Source organism: Camponotus floridanus, unplaced genomic scaffold, assembly GCF_003227725.1.
Source record: "Camponotus floridanus strain SB8 unplaced genomic scaffold, Cflo_v7.5 scaffold43, whole genome shotgun sequence".
Taxonomy (NCBI): Eukaryota; Metazoa; Arthropoda; class Insecta; order Hymenoptera; family Formicidae; genus Camponotus; species Camponotus floridanus.
The window spans coordinates 1,537,409-1,556,788 of NW_020229581.1; the positions used below are offsets into that span (position 1 = coordinate 1,537,409).

At 37.0% G+C, this 19,380-nt stretch overlaps 2 protein-coding genes across 4 annotated transcripts in view; one reads left to right on the forward strand and one right to left on the reverse strand.

Annotated features, from left to right (window-relative positions):
• The window catches only part of LOC105255286 (RING finger protein 17), a 136,135-nt gene that overhangs the window by 66,753 nt on the left and 50,002 nt on the right, over positions 1-19,380 (forward strand). The window lies entirely within an intron of this gene.
• LOC105255285 overlaps positions 9,019-19,380 on the reverse strand; it is a 60,785-nt gene continuing 50,423 nt past the window's right edge. For both annotated transcript variants that reach the window (XM_011264470.2, XM_011264469.3), the window contains exon 3: positions 9,019-10,590. In XM_011264470.2, the coding sequence (XP_011262772.1) occupies positions 10,244-10,590 (347 nt within the window). In that variant the 3' untranslated portion in view covers positions 9,019-10,243. The remainder of the gene's footprint in view (positions 10,591-19,380) is intronic.

Genomic DNA, 19,380 nt, shown 5'->3' on the forward strand with positions numbered 1-19,380 from the left:
AATAACTGCGCATAATAACACAACGATCACAGTTGTGTGTAATGGTAGTCGCAGACAAATGTAGGTAGCGTAATAATCGCGGTATTGGCGAATTCGTAGCGATCTTTTATTTTTCAACGTGCGCCAGGAGAAGGGAAGGAGGAAAAAAGATTGTGGTGAAAAACGCAGCGCGAGGGTGCATGAGAAGGGATGCGCGAAAACGGTTTGATCGGATTCTCTTTGGTAAGCAAGCAAGTAGGTATTCAACGGTCCAGAACAGAGATCCCTCTGTCTCCGTCTCTTCTCTCTGATACAAGCACAACCCGGTTATGCACGGCACAAACGCATTGCTAGCGAGAGATGCATCCGATGTGTTTTCGCGAAGCGTGCAAGCACGCACACAGAGGGTGCGGAGCGACGGGTAACATTGGATGAAATCGGAGAAACACATGTTCAGCGGGGGACTCCGACGTGTTCAGAGGCGTTTGAATGCGATCAAGCCGGTAGAACAGCAACGGCAACACCAGCCGACAACGGCTTCATCATTTCTCCCGCCTCTCCTTCTCTTTCGCGCTCGCATTTCCTCTCGTCGCCTCCTCTCGTCCCATCTTTTTCCATTCTTCTTCGAGCTTATTGTTTTCTGAATTTGTTAACGATTCTTAAATTTTTGTCTCAATCTAAATTAGCGCCACGCGATGAGCATTATTTTTTGGCTCCAAATAAAAATTTTGATGTTTTTTTTTTCACATCTATATGGTAGAGCGATTAATTACGACTCATCCGCGCTTTTACTCACTTTCACCGTATTGGTTTACGTGTGACGTAGTTGTATATCTTCGTATCACTTCTCATTCTTTATGGGATATTTGGATATATCGATTTTATGTTGCAAAGAAAGCAACTCGATGTTGCTATATATCGACCAATCTTGTCCAACGGGCTTTCTCTTTACATCTCATAAAGATTTAGTGACCATGCACAGGTGACGAAAAGAGATTCTTTCATTTAAACATTCTCTCAAGGTTTTATGGTTTACTTTTTTCCCTTCTTCGTTCCGAACTATCACTCCGCTTCGGCTATAAACTATATATTCGAATTGCAAATGAATGGAATTTTTTCCTTACTCTCGAAATCACGTATTTGCTCCCATGAAAATATTTGCGTTTTAAGTATTTATTTATAAGATTTTGAAATTTCGCTTGTAATGAAAGCGAAATCAATAAGTTCAGAATTAAATATGTAATCAAATCTGTTTTGCTATATTTGTTATTCGTTAAAAATTAAAGAAAACTTGTTTGACGTATTGTTACCGTAAATTTTCCGTAAAAGTGCAAGGATAGACAGTGACGCATGAAAAATGGAATTTCGAAAGGCAAATCGAAAGCCAAAACCCATTGGAATATAACTGTGAATAATCAAGCGCGCGAGTATTTTCGTGGGGTTGCAGTTCAATACAGCCGCATTGTGTACACTACCGAAGCGCAATATATCAGCGGGGAAAAAATACTGCCGGATTAACCATAAACCAAAGTGATTTTTAGCTGCACGGATTATTTATAACACGCTCAAACACGATTCTTGGAAATAGATATTTGTTTGACAATGTATTTGACAACCAACTCATATCAATAGATATTTTTGTTATATAAACTTATATTTATTATATAAGATTGTTAAGGAATATAGATCAAATGATAAATTAAAGCAAAATTCTGATAAAAAAAGCATATTCCATCTAACATTTTAAATATTTTTTTTAATAAAAAAAAGTTAAAATTTGTATGTTTGTGATATTTAAAAACAATTTATTTTTTTTCTTTATTGCTAAAAATTTTGAATTATAGAAGATACTACCTTAATAAATGTTTGTAAATTTTTGATAAATACATTGACACGTTTTATAATTTTGTTTTTGATTAAATTAGATTTTCTAATTTCTTTCTTTTGCGAACTATAAATAGCTCGAATTTCAATGAATCAAGAGAAAAAAATGTTAATGTAAGTTATAAGAAACGAGCGACTCCAATGCCTGGCACCAAAGTTCTACTGATTGTATTCGGGCATCGAAATCTCCAACACTAGTTCAATTTGGGGCTCTCTTATTTATGCAATTGTCAATTAAAACTGAGACAATTTAATTCTTCATGAAAGATTTCAAACCCTTTTATAAAGAACTTGTTACAGATAGCATTGCTTTAGGACTCTTCAAAATTCTATAATAATTTTAATAAACTGCAAATTATGCAATTATATAACACACTAAACAATTATCTCTGATACGTAATAGTTCGATGATATAGAATAATGTATTTGAATTTTTCCGCGAAATTAAAGAATTTAGAAAGTGTAACACATAATATTTTGATTTAAGATAGCTTGCTTTTTGCAACACAGCTGTATAATCAAATTGTATAATTAAGTTGTCATAGACTTTTAGAAGAAAATTAAAGTAACACTGCATATTGGAAGAGAATACATTATACAGTACATTCAATTGAAATATGGACTAAGGTTATTATTTCATGTTTTAATTGAATGCACTAATAAATGATATAGTAACAAAAGTTAAAGCTTCATTTGTACCATTTTGTACACTCACTCGAGTGTCATCTCGATTGAACATCAATCGTTATCTAATTTAGGAGATCGTTTTTTGAAATTGTCGCTAAAACAATCAAATTTCATCAATATTTATATAGCGAAGAAGAAAATATGATAATGAATATATGTAATTGTACACAAAAAAATAATTAGACTATAAGAAACAACTCTGACACGTATGCTTTGATTGTATAAGCGAGATCAGAGAAATATTCGATAAATATTTAATTAATTATTTAATTAACGAGAAACAGTATGCAAATCTGCATGAGTAATTAAACAATCGAACGTATAAAATTAAATTTGCATTTAGTTTGACCCAATATCGTCGATTGCATAAACTATTGCGCCAATGATTATATTCGCAAAACCATTGTTTATTTCATAGGTACTGTATAAGCGCGAGAACGTAATTTGCGTGAGTATCAATATTTACTTTTCGCGAAAATGTCATAAAATATTGATTGAAAAATCCATTCACAATTGCTTTCCATGCGTTCTCCTCATTAATCTCACCCCCTTTGTTCTTTTTCTGTCAACGTTCTTTGCGCAAATATTATACACTATTTAGTAATGCACGCTGTGAAAGTGCAACATTCGCTCGTATCGATATCGAAGAGAAAAGAGAGAGGGATGCGACAGGTGGGGGTGGGGTTGAGCGTCCGGCCGATCGGGAATTTTGCTCTCGACCCGCTCTCGAAACACGCTCGCGAAATATCATCGACGTCTGTGCCCCGCGGGCCTGCCGCGTCATTGGTCGTCGAAAATTAACATGCGAACAACCAGGAAATATCGCGCGAATTAAAAAACCGGACCGAAATGGGAAGAGAGCAACTGGCGAACAAATGGGAGGGAACGAGAATAAAAATCGCGGAGGATGCGCACGTTTTTTCTTTTTTTTTTCCTTCTTTTTTGTTCCACCCTCTTGACCCTAGGAGCTGTTCTGATTCGGTCTCGCGTCTCTACCTCGCTGGTTTGTGTCACGAAATCGTCGATCATCCTACATTTTCATTCAACATTTCTACTTGGATACGCGGAAATATTTTCGGCCATATCGAGAATTCGGGAAGCTCATTTTAATTGCGTTTTCATTTCTTACCATTTCGTGCTTTCGCTCGCAATTATATTACGACATTCTTATTATTTGATAATCAAACTAATCCGATTTCTCTATCCCTTTACGTAATGTTTCTGGAGAAAATGTTTGTAGATATAATTAGTCGATGCAATTCTTCTAAATAAAATTTATTTTTTCTAGTTTTTGAGCGTTATGCTTTCTGTTTCAGGTAAGACGATAATCTAAATTAATCGCTGTCTTCATCCGGTGAGTGATTTATATAATTATAATTTTCCCATTGCCCGCACATGTTCTTCAATTTATTCGCATCACTGCGTTGAAAATGCAACGGGGAATCGTTCTGATTTATATGGACAGAGTTATGTGCTAATCGATCACTGCGGCATCATTTGCCTGTAATCCTCCGGCCAGGCCGGAAGCCTGGCGTGTTAACATCATGTCGTATCGGGTTGTACATAACACAACATACATACACGATTGAACAATTGTCGATTTAATCCTTTGTGATGAGAGAGAACACGGTTGCAATCGGCGTAAATATCGTATATATTCGAAATATCTCTATCATCGTAGAAAAGCCTGAAAATTCACACTGTTTTTTCCCAGAAATATTCATTCGCTGCGTCGAATCTAAAACGTATTTATACATGCATTGATATGTCTCTGCATATACAACATCTCCGGCCATTTTTTATACATATAGAAATGTATGAAAAATGGCAGGAGATGTTGTATAATATTTTGCATTTTTCGTTTTTGGCTATTTTTAGAAATTAAAATTTTAAATTATACTTCGCGTTTTCTTAAATATTCCTTTAGCAATATCGATTTTGCTTCTCTACATTATAATTTATGAACCCTAGGCGCTTGTTTAACTTATCAAAGTGTAAGATCAGCGTTTTATCTTGCCACGGTAGGAATATATTAAGACCAGCCGGAAAACGCTTCATTAATAACACAGGTGGACACGTTTGACTCTGTAGCTAGCACGAAACTCTTTGACGTTGCTTATCGACGATGCTGGCGATTGGGCTTCAGGGCGATACAAAATGGAAAACGCTGATAATTTAAGCGGCTCGCGTGGGTCGGGGAGCAGAGTGAGAGAGAAAGAGAGAGAGAGAGAATGGCCCGGGCTAATCGAGGGCGTTATTTTATTTGTTGTTGCAGCGCAGCCGATGCACAAAGTTTTCATAAGCGTTACTCGTGAGCACGTTGAACGCATCTCTCTCCTCTTGTCTCGTTTCGCATGAGAACGCTCTTCCGCTTTCTCTCTCGCTCGTAGCATGCGGCAGACAACGGTTAATCAATGGGCTTCAAGCGCAGACTCGCATGGATCTTTCCTGATGGACAGCGGCAACAGCAGCAACAACACGCGCGCATTCGCCTCTCTCCCTTCCGGCAACGAGGGGGAGAGAGCGGAAGAGAAAGAGCGAAATAAAGAGAAGGAAAGAGGAGAAATATCGAGAATTAGGTGGGAAGAGGGAAGTTGGACTAGGACGAAAAGAGAGCGAGGGAGAGAACGCCGCGGGCGCGTAAAACTAGCGAACAATTTAAACTCCCCTTTCAAGTCGTGGCTTTGTTTATGCGAACGAAAATAATTCATCCGCGTGTCTGTCTCCCGCCGACGCGAGCGCGAGAATGGCCAGATATACTAGGTATTCTGAACGATGTCTCAGAATCGACTTACTTAAACCGATTTATAAAGAATTAATTAATTAATTAATTGATTGATTTATTAAATTTTTGAAAAAGTTACAAATTTATTAACAATAATCATCATGATTAAGCCTGAAAATATTGTTCGAAATGTTTCTCTTGTCTTTGCGCGAATGAAAATTGCAATTATTATTATTAATTGATTATTATTATTATTAATTAACCGTTTCGAGTATTTGTAAATTTACTGCTTCAGTAAATTTACATCCCAGCGTAAAGTAGATATCAAAATGATACATCGAGCATAACAGCTGCAAAGTAATATTATATTTGAGGAGTGCAATCGATAAGGAAGTCGAAATGGACAGAGAATTCTCATTATTGCAAAGTTAGTCTCTGGCAATTCGCGCGGTCCCTCGGTCCTACTGTCAAGTAAGAGAATTACTTTCGAACTCGCAGACCGATAAAACAGTCCCTCTCATTTGCGCGATCGTCAACCCGATCCTCGCGCGAATCTAAAAACTTTCCGCGCTCGTAAATGAGCCACCTGGATGCCCGGTTTTATGGCCCATTTGCATCCGGCTTTAAAAGTTACGTCAAAAGAATCTTGCGATTAAGGGCGCGAAAGTGGTACATCTTCGTGAATATTAATCATCGTTTTTTTGGCCATCAATTCTCAGAGTTCTTGTCGAAAAATTATGACAGATATTCTCAATCGTCGCTTATAAATCCTTTTTGGTTTTATTTTTATTTTTAACTTTATTTATTTATTCGTTTTTCGATTAAAAATATTGCGTGTTTGATGGCGATTCGTTTACAATGTTGAATTCACATCATATCGCTCTATCGATATATCATTTTTCCAATAGTTTAGAGAAAATCCCAAATCAATGTCCAGAGCGCAGACGTATCGAATGGCAACTGAAACGAGCTCATTCACAAAATTGGATGAATCTAAGGATGCTGAGCGACATTGCGCACACGCGCATAGTGCACTTGCACGAAATGAGGGAGGGAAGAAAAATGCAAGAAAAGGGGCGGGAAAAATGGCAAAACTCCCAGCGAAATTGAATCCTTGAAAGTGGTTCGTGCTGGCCTACTTGATTACCTGATTTCGTTGATGGATTCTTAGACTCTTTCGTCGTTCTTCTCGCTTTGCCAATCCGCGCATCCACCTTTCTGGACAATAACTTGAAATGCTAGCCAATATTAGCCGATCTCGCTTTATGACCGTTTTCAATAAACGATTTCGTATAGTTGTGCGAGTGAAAATTGTACATGATGTAGTCTAGATATCATTTGCAAGACTCACACTGCATTCATTGTAAATATATAAGCTTTATATAGTCAAAGTATAAGTCGAATTGAGATAGGACAGTGATTTTCAATTAATTTTATGCGATTGAAAAATACTATTTTAAAAAATATTCTGATATTCGTAATTAACAATTGCTTAATTGTCAGGATGCCTATATAGATACACAGTATGAAGAATATCAGATACAATTCGAAATGAATGTGATAGAAGAGAAAAGAAGAGGGAGGCGGAGGGAGATAAAATAAAATTAAAACAAAAACCATAGAGACAAACCTCAAAATGTACCATCGTGCCGCACTAACTCAGTTTGTGAAAAAAAAATTTTGATACAAAACCAATTATTTCGCGAAATGCAACTTGCGGTTCATTTAACGTATCAGATATCTGATATTTTATATAAAACTCCATTCGTGGTGTATAGGTTCAATAGAGTTTGTGGTGTATAAGTTCAATCAGTTGTGGCCGCAGTGACCGCGTTGGCCATCATCAAACCAATACTTTCGCAACTTTTTTTTTTTTAATAATTCTCAAGTTTCACAAACGGTCTGATTATCGAAGAGCTCTATAATATATTGCGTTATGTACTTTGTCAATTCTCTCATCTTATCTAAATTTTAAATTTGAAAATCTATAAAAGTAATTACACGTTTATTGTTCATTTAGCACATAATATCTTATCGCATATAATAATATTTTTAAAGAAATAATTACTTCGAGATTGTCCTGAAAATAAAATTATTCATCAGATGCATCCATAATTATTAAAATGTCAATCACTTCATTCACCTTTAGAATACGTCTTTCAACAGCGCAGATTTAAACTGAAAATACTGAAGATGGATTGAATTGAATTTTGTCCAAAATTAGACTATCATCGCGCGTCCTTTTTTTTATTATTGCTTTCGCGTGAACGATTGGTTGACGCGACACTTAAATCGAGTTAAATAGGATTCATATTGAAAATATGATTATAGGTAAAAATGGACAAAATGCCGCTGTCAATTAAGGCATATTTAATCGCACTGCGTATAAACCGCGGAACGAATTAGTTAAGATTTTCTGTCTTATAATCAAATTAAGCGTGACTCTTCAATCTTCCAGCTTAAATTTTGCCACTTGTTTAAGAAGCGATCTTTAATTTCACTGAAATTGGTCTCTCTCCGTTAACCCTTTCTCATCAGCAAATTGCCTAGCAAAGGCATCTTTTGAAGATGCATCGTATCAAGAAGTTTTCGAATTAATTTACCGTAACTTCCTCTCGTAAAAGTTCCTTCTCTTATATTCAATAAAAATTTCAGTAATTACATTCTTGTATAAATGTTCGGGACTTTATGAAGATTAGATTTCTCGTTGGATATCGGAGAATCGAAGATAGCTAAATAATTTCGGGATATCTTTTTTAATCGTACATTTTCATCGCCAATTGCGTTTATCAGAATTTTGAAAACATATTTCTTATTATTATATCGATTAAATATTAAGGTATCTTTTTTTAACAAAATCGCTAATGAGTTTATAACGTTATGAAACAAAATTGGCATATCATGGCTTAGTGTAGATACGTATGATTTATCTCTATTATATACAAGGCACATGTGTTCATTCGATTGCAGAAAGCGCTTACATCAAACGTTACAAATGACAGTGACACAAAATACGCATACGCTTGCTCATTCACAATTTCAACAACTAATTAACACTATGAACTCGTGCTCGAGGGAGATATCTCGAGTGATTAGTTATGTCTACCAGTGTTTCTACACAATGAAGAAAAAAAAAAGGACAAAAGTCGCAACCCGCGATTCGATTGTGCGTTTCGTGCATACGCTCGTTTATTAGTCGTGGCGAGAATTCGTCGCGTGACGATCGCTTTTCAGAGCGCTACGAAACGCGAACCGCAACAATATCGCGCGATCACACAACATGCCGTTACTAATTGCCGGCAAACCTGCCGTTGTCGTACTTCGCTCGGGCATCACAATCAAAATATGTAATCGTATTATCAGCTATTGATTTCGTCAACTTCTACGCCCGCTCATGTCGCACACGCGCAACGATTTCTTCTTGCGACGCCGTTTGAAACAGATAGCGGTTTATATTGTCGCAAAATTTGTTTATTTTGCAAAACTATGCAATGTTTATATTTTTACACAATTAATCGGATTAAATATTTTTTGTACATATTTTTAAATAAATATGTTTTAATAAATATATAAAATATTACACTTTGCACCATGAATCGTTAGATGAAACAGCGATGCAAGTTATAATGGTAAATCGTAGTATTTTTATATTTTGTCAGAATAATTTTACATAAAAATTGATGGTATTTTATATATAGAAATGGCAAATTTTTATTCGTTTTTAATCATCATTACTTTGTTCAATGATTCATATAACAATATATTAAAGTTGATAATATTTTCGTTTGATACTTTATGCCTTCGCAATCGATACTACATTTATAGTAACAAATAAAAAATATATTTTGACAATATTTGCCTATTTATACATATTTATATGTATATGAATATAATTTAGCGTGCATAAAAATTCACTTCTAAAAATACAACGAACATTATGATATTCGCAAAATAGCAAAGCGTAATTAAAATTGATTTATTTTTGGGTTGGTAAATATAATTAACAAAAGATCACTACTGAAAACTACAACGAAAATCGCGAAAATCTATCAAATATATTACAGCACAATCGAAGCATTGTTGTGTGAGGATCGCATTCGGGTTAATGATCGATCATAGAACACGTAGTTGATTGATTTTCGCGCAAATGTGTCGATGGCACGTGACTCTTATACTTCCGCTATAACAATCAACTTCCGCAGTTTCTTATCCACCGACGAGACGCGCGATAGACATCCGTAAAGATGACATGTCGATGACATCCGTAAAGACGCCGGTAGAGAGAAGAGAGCTACAATAGACATTGATGAGATCTCATCAATGATTAAAAACCTTGAGTATCGACGTGAATCGTAGGGCGACATGAATGTGGAAGGGCAAATGTGAGCGGAAGAGTTTATCTCCGGTTCCGGTTCTTATTGACACAGGTGCTTAGCGTCGACGAGCATCCTTCTCGTCTTCTCGGCGCCAGTCTTCGCTTGCGGACGAAAGATCTTTGTCATTTCGATATTCACTTGGCAAAGATTGATCTCTCTCGATAATCTCCAGATGCAGAGTGGTTCTTCAGAGTGGCGTGTTTTCCTCGCATCGGATGTTCTCGAATGTTTCGCTCACGTTTCCTGTGAAAGTGTTTTCGCAGAGTCGTGATAGTGTCCAGACATACATCTCACGATAGTTTGTCGATCAGTAAAATGGAATAGTTAAGTGACTACGATTGATTCGAAGATCAAAGAATCGAGACTCTTGAAGTAGCAAGATTCGCAAACGATTTATTAAAGAAGATAAAAGGATATCTTGTATGGATTTTTAAAGACCCGCGGCGCTTTTTTTATGATATTTCTCTCTGTATGGCGAGGGAAAGTGTCTTCCATTTCGAACGATGATGACCGTTCCCTTTCTTCCTCTCGCCTCTTCTTCTCTTCTTTTCTTGATTCAAGGCGAATATCGCGTGCTGTCTGTTCGACCTCTTCATTTCCTACGCACGAAAATATTCTCCAGAAGCTCCTTTGTGATCAGTCGGTGAGGTCTGGTCGGGCTCTCGGTGGGCGTACCGTAAAGTCGACTGTTGATGGCGTAAAGCTTCGGGCTGAGCTCGCATCTCACGTTGAACCACCAGTCGCAGACAAATACCGCTTGGCTGAATTGCGTGCCGTTCGGACAGAGAAACGTTGCCTGTCGCCCGTCTATGTCACAATAATGCCACGCCTGGCATCTCGTCTCTACATCGGCAAAGAAGCCGGGAAAGGACTGGTCGTCGCAGTAGAAATTTGTGTAGGGCACTTTCCCCAGCACCGGATAATCCGTGCCTGGCCGACCTGCAATTGCAATAAGTACCGTAAGTTCTCTAGCATTAAAGAAAAGATTGATGTAAATAATTAATCCCGTAAAAAAAACCTTATTTTTTTATAATAACACAAGTCATATCGGTAAACTTTAATTGATATGTTGCCATATATTGTTTTAATATTCTTTTTTTTAATTAAAGTATATTTAATGAATCCAAATTATGGATAATATTTTAATGACGTGGATGGAACGATCTTTGAACATTCAAATGTGTTTCATCATCCCACTTGATATCGTTCGATCGTATATTCCAGGCCTTAAATAATTCACGGTTTATTCCGGCTGTAATTTCAGCGCTCACGGATTCCCTTTGCGTGAAATTCGCAAACACATATAAAGCGGCGATTTGGACGAATTAACTATCTAAATGAGCGGAGAAGTTAAACGAATCGATGTGCAACCGTGGTTCTTTGCCCTTTTTTCTTTTTCAACCCTTCGTTATTTTTGCAATCGTAGCCGTTTGAATCTTATTAGAAGGTCGTATTTTATCGCACAGTTTTATTCGGACGATTGTGGTAGAATATGTATCGAAAGCTAAGAAATTTAGAAATATTATTTCCAGTAATTTTGTTTAAATAAAAGTAAAAGAAAAAATAAGGGAAAATATAAAAAATATAGAAAAGTATATATATATATATACATATATATATCTTTTTCTCTCTCTTTCTCAAAAGAACTGAGACTTTCAAAAGGCTATAATACAGTTTTGAATATTTGATAATTTAATTTAACAAAATTGCATTTGAAAATTTGTATCTGTGACAGTTTAATTTTGCGGATTATATCTTTTTACACAAGAAAGATGGAGTTTCGTCTTTTCAGATTTGTCAATTTTTCGCAACGTGTATCAAAATATTTTCGCGTTCAATATTGATACATTTTTAATTTAATATTGGCAAACGATAAACGAGTAATTCCGAAAGAAATCGCGATCGCGATCAAAAGGGGTGAAAACCAAAGTTAGACAACTTAAAACGATTTGCGGTTGAGAAAGGCTCGTAGGCGCATTAAAGCGATCGTTAAAAGAGCTCCAAGAAAGTGCCCTCGGGGAGGATCCTTCATCCCCATCGTACTTTCCCGTCCTCGTCTCTCGTTCCTCGGTCTGAGGTTCAACGGAAAACGAAATAATTAGACTGACACGTTGCGCGAGCGTACTTACGAAACGGGTGAATAGCTCGAGAACGAGAATACGCGTTCGACAGTGTTGTCGCCGTGGATCCTACCAAAGTTATAATTACGCGGACCCAACCGCTGTGAAGCTGAGAGGGAAAGAAAGGAGGAGAGAGAGAAAGAAGAAAGCGGGAGATAGCGGAAGCGAGACAATGAGCGTTTATTCCGTGCAGCGGAATCTCTTCCGTTGACAAAACAGGTCGGACAAGCGACGCAAGCTGCGAATTTCGTATGGATGTCGGTGCGATACGGTCGAGTTTATGCGACCGTGTCTCTCGTGGAAGGTGCACGTATTGTATACGTTTCCGGGGTGTTGTGCGCGCGTACAGACCGGTCCATTTCGCCGCATCGGTATTCCTGCAATGCGCCCGAGACGAAGTCTGGCCAATCCGCTGTTTTCAGCTAACTTGAACGAGCCTCCGTCGAGCGATATCGACGCGAAAATTTCTCGACTCGCTAGAAAGCCAAAGTGCGAGACGTGTGTAAAACAAATAACAAAACACGCTAAGTAATATGTGTATCACTATACAGGATTCTTACGATTCAAATGCGATTTCTAAATTTAATTATTAAATATTAATAGAACTTGACTCGCAAATCTAGTAGAACTTTATACTTGTTGCATCGCTTGAATTGGATAATAAATTTTAATCGACTTTAGAGTTTGCATCTATACAATTAATAATAAGTTTGGTTTAAACGTAAATAATCTTTACGTAAAATTGCAATATAATTGAAATATAATTGTATGAAATTGTAAAAAATATGTGCAATGTTTATGTTAAAATTCATAGATACTTTTAGCAAATTTATTTAATATTATAATTTTGAGATAGAGATTTTAATCAAAGCACGTATCTTTCAGAATTTATTTAGTATAATTTCATTATAAATTTACTTTGAGACATCTTACACTATCTCTTTCTACATTCCTCTCATTAGGAACATCTCGTTGTTTCGCCTTCGTCACGATTTTACGAGCGATATTCTTGCTTGGCAAAACTAAGCTCGATGAGATTCGAATAGCCAGAGACATGAAGAAGTAGACAGATGATGAAGAGAGATAGAGAGAGATAGAGATGTATAGATAGACGGAAACAAAGACAGAGAAAAAGAGAGAGAGATTGGGAGGAAACAAGAGTGGAGAGACAGAATTGTCCGATCCGGGGACAAAACAGGATGCCGTATTGACGCAAAATTATTTAGACGGCATTTACTCGTTTTTCCAAACAAAACCAAGCAATGTTTTTGTAATTGTTATGCTTTTTATATCACTATAATTGCAAAACTATTGCATTGTTATTAACATAGAAAAAAAGCATTATTATTAACGTAGAAAATATTTATGTGCAAATTTTAATATCTATATATTTTAATTTGTCATCATGTTGATAATAATGGATTGTTACAATATTGATAGTTTGTATGACGGAATTTTTTTTAAGTTAAAATAATTTGAGGACAAAAAACGAGTAATAATTTTTTTCCGATAATAATGCTTAAAGACAATTACTTACAGTTTAATGCAAAATTATTCCGTGAAGTTGAAATTTAAATCACGATATGAGATTTAAAAAAAGATTGATTATCCGCGCTTAGGGCGCGGTCTCTCGTGGAGAGTTAACGAAGGAACTCTCTTAATAAGCGTCGACCTCGTTTTCAACTTCCTTCGCCAATCGGAGAAAATGTCGGATCGTCGTCGGTACTATCTCCGTCGAGTACTTTTTAGCATTACTTTAAGGGAATCGTGCGGGCTCAACAATTCTGTTCTTGCGAATCTTACGCGTTGGCACGTGGCCAAATCTCTCCGCGCGAGACCGGTCTTGTTATCTTTGCCGCCGAGAGAATGGCGTGTTCTCCTCTCTCGCATGTAATCTTATAAAACCCCACGTCTATCTCTTTCGCAAGTAAAATATACGAATCCTTAAAATCAAGACCGGGACGCGTTGCACAAAGTTAAACGTCGCCGGACTGCTGGCAATAGCGAAGGATCCTTGGCGGCTTCCTGTGCCCTCGCGCTTTATTTAACTTGTCTAAAGAACTTCTTACCGAGACCCGCGTTTCGACTGGCTGGCCCTGAGTTTTAAAAACGATCGAACGTAATCGCAGGAAATTGTCTTTTTTCAGAAACGCACGTCGATTAATACTTGGACAAACATGATTTCGATCTAATCTCGTTGAAAAAATAATTTATATTTTTAACAAATAGATACATATTTTTCGCACACTTTATAGAAAATTAAATTACATTCTTTTCATTTGTACGAGCGATTATTTCGCCCGACGTTTCTAACAAGAGCGCTCTGCTGGTCGTTTGACAGCGCGATCTCTTTTTACGATTCGAGTTGTACGAGCGCGCATTGCAAAGTCGATATTCCTTGCGCGACGAATCGCGGAACTCTCGCCGGATGTATCGGGAAACGCAATGAAAAGTTCGCGTAGAGACTTGGATCGCGCCGGGAAACTTCTGTCTCGAATTACTGAGGCAGAAATAAATAAGCAAAACGGGATGTGCACGAATCAAAGGATCCTTCTTCTCTCGTCTTTTACTCTTTGCCTCTGCCTTTCTTCGCTTCTTTTGCCGTGTAGGAACTCTTTAACGAGTACCAACGATAATAGATATATCCTTCTTTATCCCTGGATGTTCCTCGTTGACGTTATTATCGCCGGCAATTAAAAGACATCAAGGGTTATATCTTCTCCTTTCTTCTACAACTTTCTCTCGATGAACGAAAGAATCATTCGCGAAAGAGAAGCGACGCTGATATTCGTGATGCGACTTTTTTCTCAAATTATCCGCACGTAAAGAGAGATGCAAAATTATATTAACTTTTGCACAAATTCGAAAGGGACTTAATCTCTCACGTCATGAGACAAAAAGACGTTAGAAAAAGAGCGTCGCTATGGTAGCTTGCACCGTAAATCCGCATCGTTAGGTCGACGGCGTGTGAAGCGGCAGATTAATTGATCCTTTCGCCAGATGCAAGACATGTAATTATCTAACGACTTATTCACGATAACGCGATCATTAATTTAAAATTGCTCGACGTCAGCAGCGTACGAGTTTTTTTTGTATACATCGCGCACATGTGTAAATATAATACATATATAGATATATAATACATACACACTCAAGCTTGTATATTCATCGAATGAATGTCGATACGAAGATGATTGCTCGGTAACAACGCAAGTGTCAAGTGAGAATCGAGAGACGCATCTCTAGCGATTAATCCGGAATGCATCCGGCACGCGTGCACGCATGTCTACAGGCAAATGCACTCGCGCGAGTGGAAGCGAATCGCTTTTGGATATCACAAGCGTTGTCTTACGCAATGAGAATGCCCCGAACCTAGTCCAGCCGTGTCGCGCGTAATGAGGCGGAGAGCCCGAAATGACTTCGAATCATACCGAGATGATTAAACAGCCCGTTCCCTGTGATTATTCAGCTGTTCGTTCGTTTACACTTTGGATACGTTTGTCCTATGAGCGGGATATTAATCCTCTCAGTGGCGCGAATGATGCAGCATGGCATTAATTGCACATGCGAGGATTCCAAATCGTTCCTCTCGTAAAGCCCGGGGATATTAGCGTGTTTTTGATGGATTTTTTTTTTATATTGATTTCGATATCAAAACCGAATTATATATCGTTTGATAGAATTAATTCTTCGTTTTAGCGAATCAATTTCATAAATTATCCTTTAATCATAAATCATGCAGAAGAGATATAAATCATTATTTAAATCCGCTTTCGATAATTTATAATTCGCGAGGCAAAATTCTATTTGTGATTTTATATATTTTTTGATTGTCTCATATAATTTCAATGTAGCCTAACATGTGTTTAAAATATGTATTTTATTATTTATACACATTTATATATGTGCACAAAATTAGAAATAGAAATTGTTACAATTCATAGCTTGTCTAAAATCAGCTTTAATTATAAAACGTACAGAAATCATTATTTAATTGTCATCATTTTGTAAATTATACGCAATAAAATAATATATAAATATATAAATCGTAATATATAAATCGTTATTTAAACATAAAAATGAATACAACATTGTAAAAAATATAAAAAACTCTTGAAGCTAATGCAGATAAATTATCCATAGTCTCTTTCTCACGCTCTATAAAATTATTACAAATATTCATATTGTATATTATATTATCTAATTATATTAATATATATTATTACAAGTATTTATTAAATATTATATATATGTGTATATATATTCGTTTAAAATTTTTTTAATAAATTTGTCTTTGCGAATGTTTCCGTTCTGGCAATTATATGCAATTATATTTTCAGCTGAAGGGCGAAATTTAGTCTGTATGATTCGCGATCACGCACGAATCTCTCTCTCTCTCTCTTTCTCTCTCTTCATTCCTTCTTATATCCTCAGCACTATCCATCTTCTTCTCTTTTACGTTTCATTGCTAACCATCGTCGTAAAGTCAGCCAGGCGCACAGGACGAGGTTTGCTACAACTACCCTTCAACCCGTATTGTTCTCTCCGTCCATCTTGTTCCAATAGACCCTCGTTTCCTTCTCTCGCCATCTCTCCCATCGTCTCTCCATTCCCTTGTGTACGCTCCTCTCTATCTCTATAGGTTAGCTCCTTTTTCCCCGCTATTGTCCGTATGTCATGAAATGCACGTAAGGACGTACCTGGTTAGTTTTCCGCAAAGGAAAGAGAAAATGCGGGGCGAAGAGGGAAGAGAAGAAAAGACGAGAGAGAGAGAGAGAGAAAGAGCCTAGGAGTAAGCGAGACGCATATAACAAATCCCGTATTTTCTTTCCTCTTGCATCTCTCTTTCTCTTCTTCTGTCCTGCTTGGTTCCTGCAACTCGCTTCCGTAGGAACTATGACATTGAGGAGAGCCGCGTGAGTGCAGAATTCGTCCGGAGTTGGACTATTTCATTATTCTATCCGAGAATACCGAGTCCAGGTTCGAAGAGTGAGAGGTTCCGTGTGATCCTTTGGGAGATTGAAAACTGTCAAGTCAATGAGATACATTTACGTTACCATATTAATTCAGCGTCGCAGCTATTAATTCTTTTTTTCTCTGTTCTCGCTGTTTTCGTTGTTTGTTCAGAGATGATTTTATTTTGCATTAGGTATCAGAAAGAGAAAGAAAAACAAACGGCATTCATTAACGAAACATGTAGAAAGCTATTTTTTACATTTTTCGAATTTTTTTATTATATATCAGATATATATAATAAAATGTATAATATTGGAAAAATAACTAATTAATAGGTTTAAAAGTCATAAAATATAAGAGTAAAAAAGATTAAGGTATGTAACATTTATTACACGTTTTATTACACGTATTTATTATACGTTTTTTTCGCTCTAAATTAAATTTTTTATTATCAAGTTACATACTCATTATTGTGCACATTTCACAAACACATATATTTATATATATATATATTTATATATATATATATTTATATATATATATATATATATATATATATATATATATATATTTCGAAATGCACATGACACGTATATAATTTTTGTCTTCTATAAAGACACACAATTCTCACACACCTCGTTATTTTCAAATCCTCTATATTACGTGAAAATTTATTTTTCATTTTCTTGCGCTATTTTTATTCTTCCATCTTCTCGTGTTTCATCTCGTTATTTTTTGTCCCGCGCCTTTGTCATTCTCGTTACACCATCTTCCCCATCGATTCGGCTTCTCGTTCCCTTTGCACACCCTGCAACAACTCAGCTGCTTCGGAGCGGCATGATCAGCCCTTGTCGGAAGGGTGTCACGGTAGTTAGTCGACACACCGGAGTTTACGATAGAGCGACGCGACGTCGTAAATTCCTCGTGCATTGTTTGAGAATTTGTAAACGCTAATCGGTCCTCGTCGTGTCGACGAAAGATGCCACGATATCATTGTCATCCTCGTCATCGTCGTCGACGATGTCGTTCTTGTTGTCGCTTTCCGCTTCAAGATTAACGTCAACGAAGATCTCATCCGTCGTCGATGGATATTCGCGGAATTTTCACGCCGTCGCCCTGGCAAAATTTCTCAAATTCACGCCTGATGTCGCGCTGCACATTTATCGGATCGCTCGGGGAAAATGACTGGGCCGATAATCTATCCCTGATTCATATTGAAATATCGGAGGAATATTATTAGATCATTTCCCTCGGGTGCGTAGAGAGTATTAAAAATAATCGGGCATTTTGAGAAAGGTTTTCGTAATATCCGACTCATGTCTGTATTTTCGAAATTCACATTTTCTTTCTGTACTGTACACAATGCGACACGGATTTATTTATACAACGATATAATATATTTATCTATAGATTTATCATCGCTGACGATTATCGCACCGTTGATTATAGAGCATTTAAACGCGTAACATTCGTGCGTTACAACGAAAGCGCGATCGATTTAATCGCGCGGCGAAATATGTTTAACGCGTTATCAAATAATCAGAAATAATCTCGTAGAACAATGGTCGACAGATTAATCGCGTATACGCATATTATTCGCGTTTCGACGACGGGCATAAATCCTCGCGGCCGAAAATAAATATTCGTTCTTCGTAAAATTTCACGAGTACCCTATATTCCGATCGTATACTTATGATCGTATTTAATTTAATATGTGAATTTTATGCGCACCCCGTGCGTTATATATGTGTACACTTATAAATCAGTCGGGTCGACATCTTCTATCGCGTGTAACGCGCGCATGCAGGGGTTGCCCTGCCGGCGCAGTCTCTACCCTCCGATGGCGCGATGTGCAAACTCCATTATAGGAATTTTCCCTCCGAAGGCTACAAATATTTTACGATCGATCGACTAAAGGGAGACGGGTAAGTGCCGGTCGAAGGGTGACGGAGGAAAATCGAAGAGAATGCCGCTTGCCTGCCTGCATTACGATAGGTCAGCATCGAAATTGCGAGTCTTCAAAGAGCCCATTAGCCGGCACAAAGTGACATAAATCGCGCTTAAACGCAATACGACCGCGCGTTTAATGGGCAACAGGATTATCGCGGTAACTTGAGAATAAGCCCCCCTCGCTTAAAAATATTCCACTTAATCTTATAGTCAGTCTCCTGCCACGAATGCGTGCCCGCTCTTTACGATTTACGATAAGCTATTACTTTTCAACCGAACGAATCTGCATCGCGAAGATGATTTATTTTGCATTCGCTTTTAATAGCGAGAAGGAAATTGCATTAATTTCTTTATAATTTTTATAAATTTTCTTCAATATAGACAAGCGGAAGAAGACTATCACACACTGATGAAGAGATTAATAGCGTTTCCCGTTCAATTACTCCGACGTGAATTTACGATGCCGCTAATGCTGTTACGTTAAAATAATGATTTTTAGAGAACGACCTTCGCACCATGATGAAAACTAGTAGGCAGACAACGGAACGATGCATTACGCTTATAATGTGTCAATTTTGAGAGTTTACATTACAAAGTCTTTTATTATTTATTTATTTAATACAAAACAATATCATTTTATGCAATATTCTAAATTAATTTCGCATGCAAAAATTTCAAATTACGAAAACATTTTCTCTCGAAT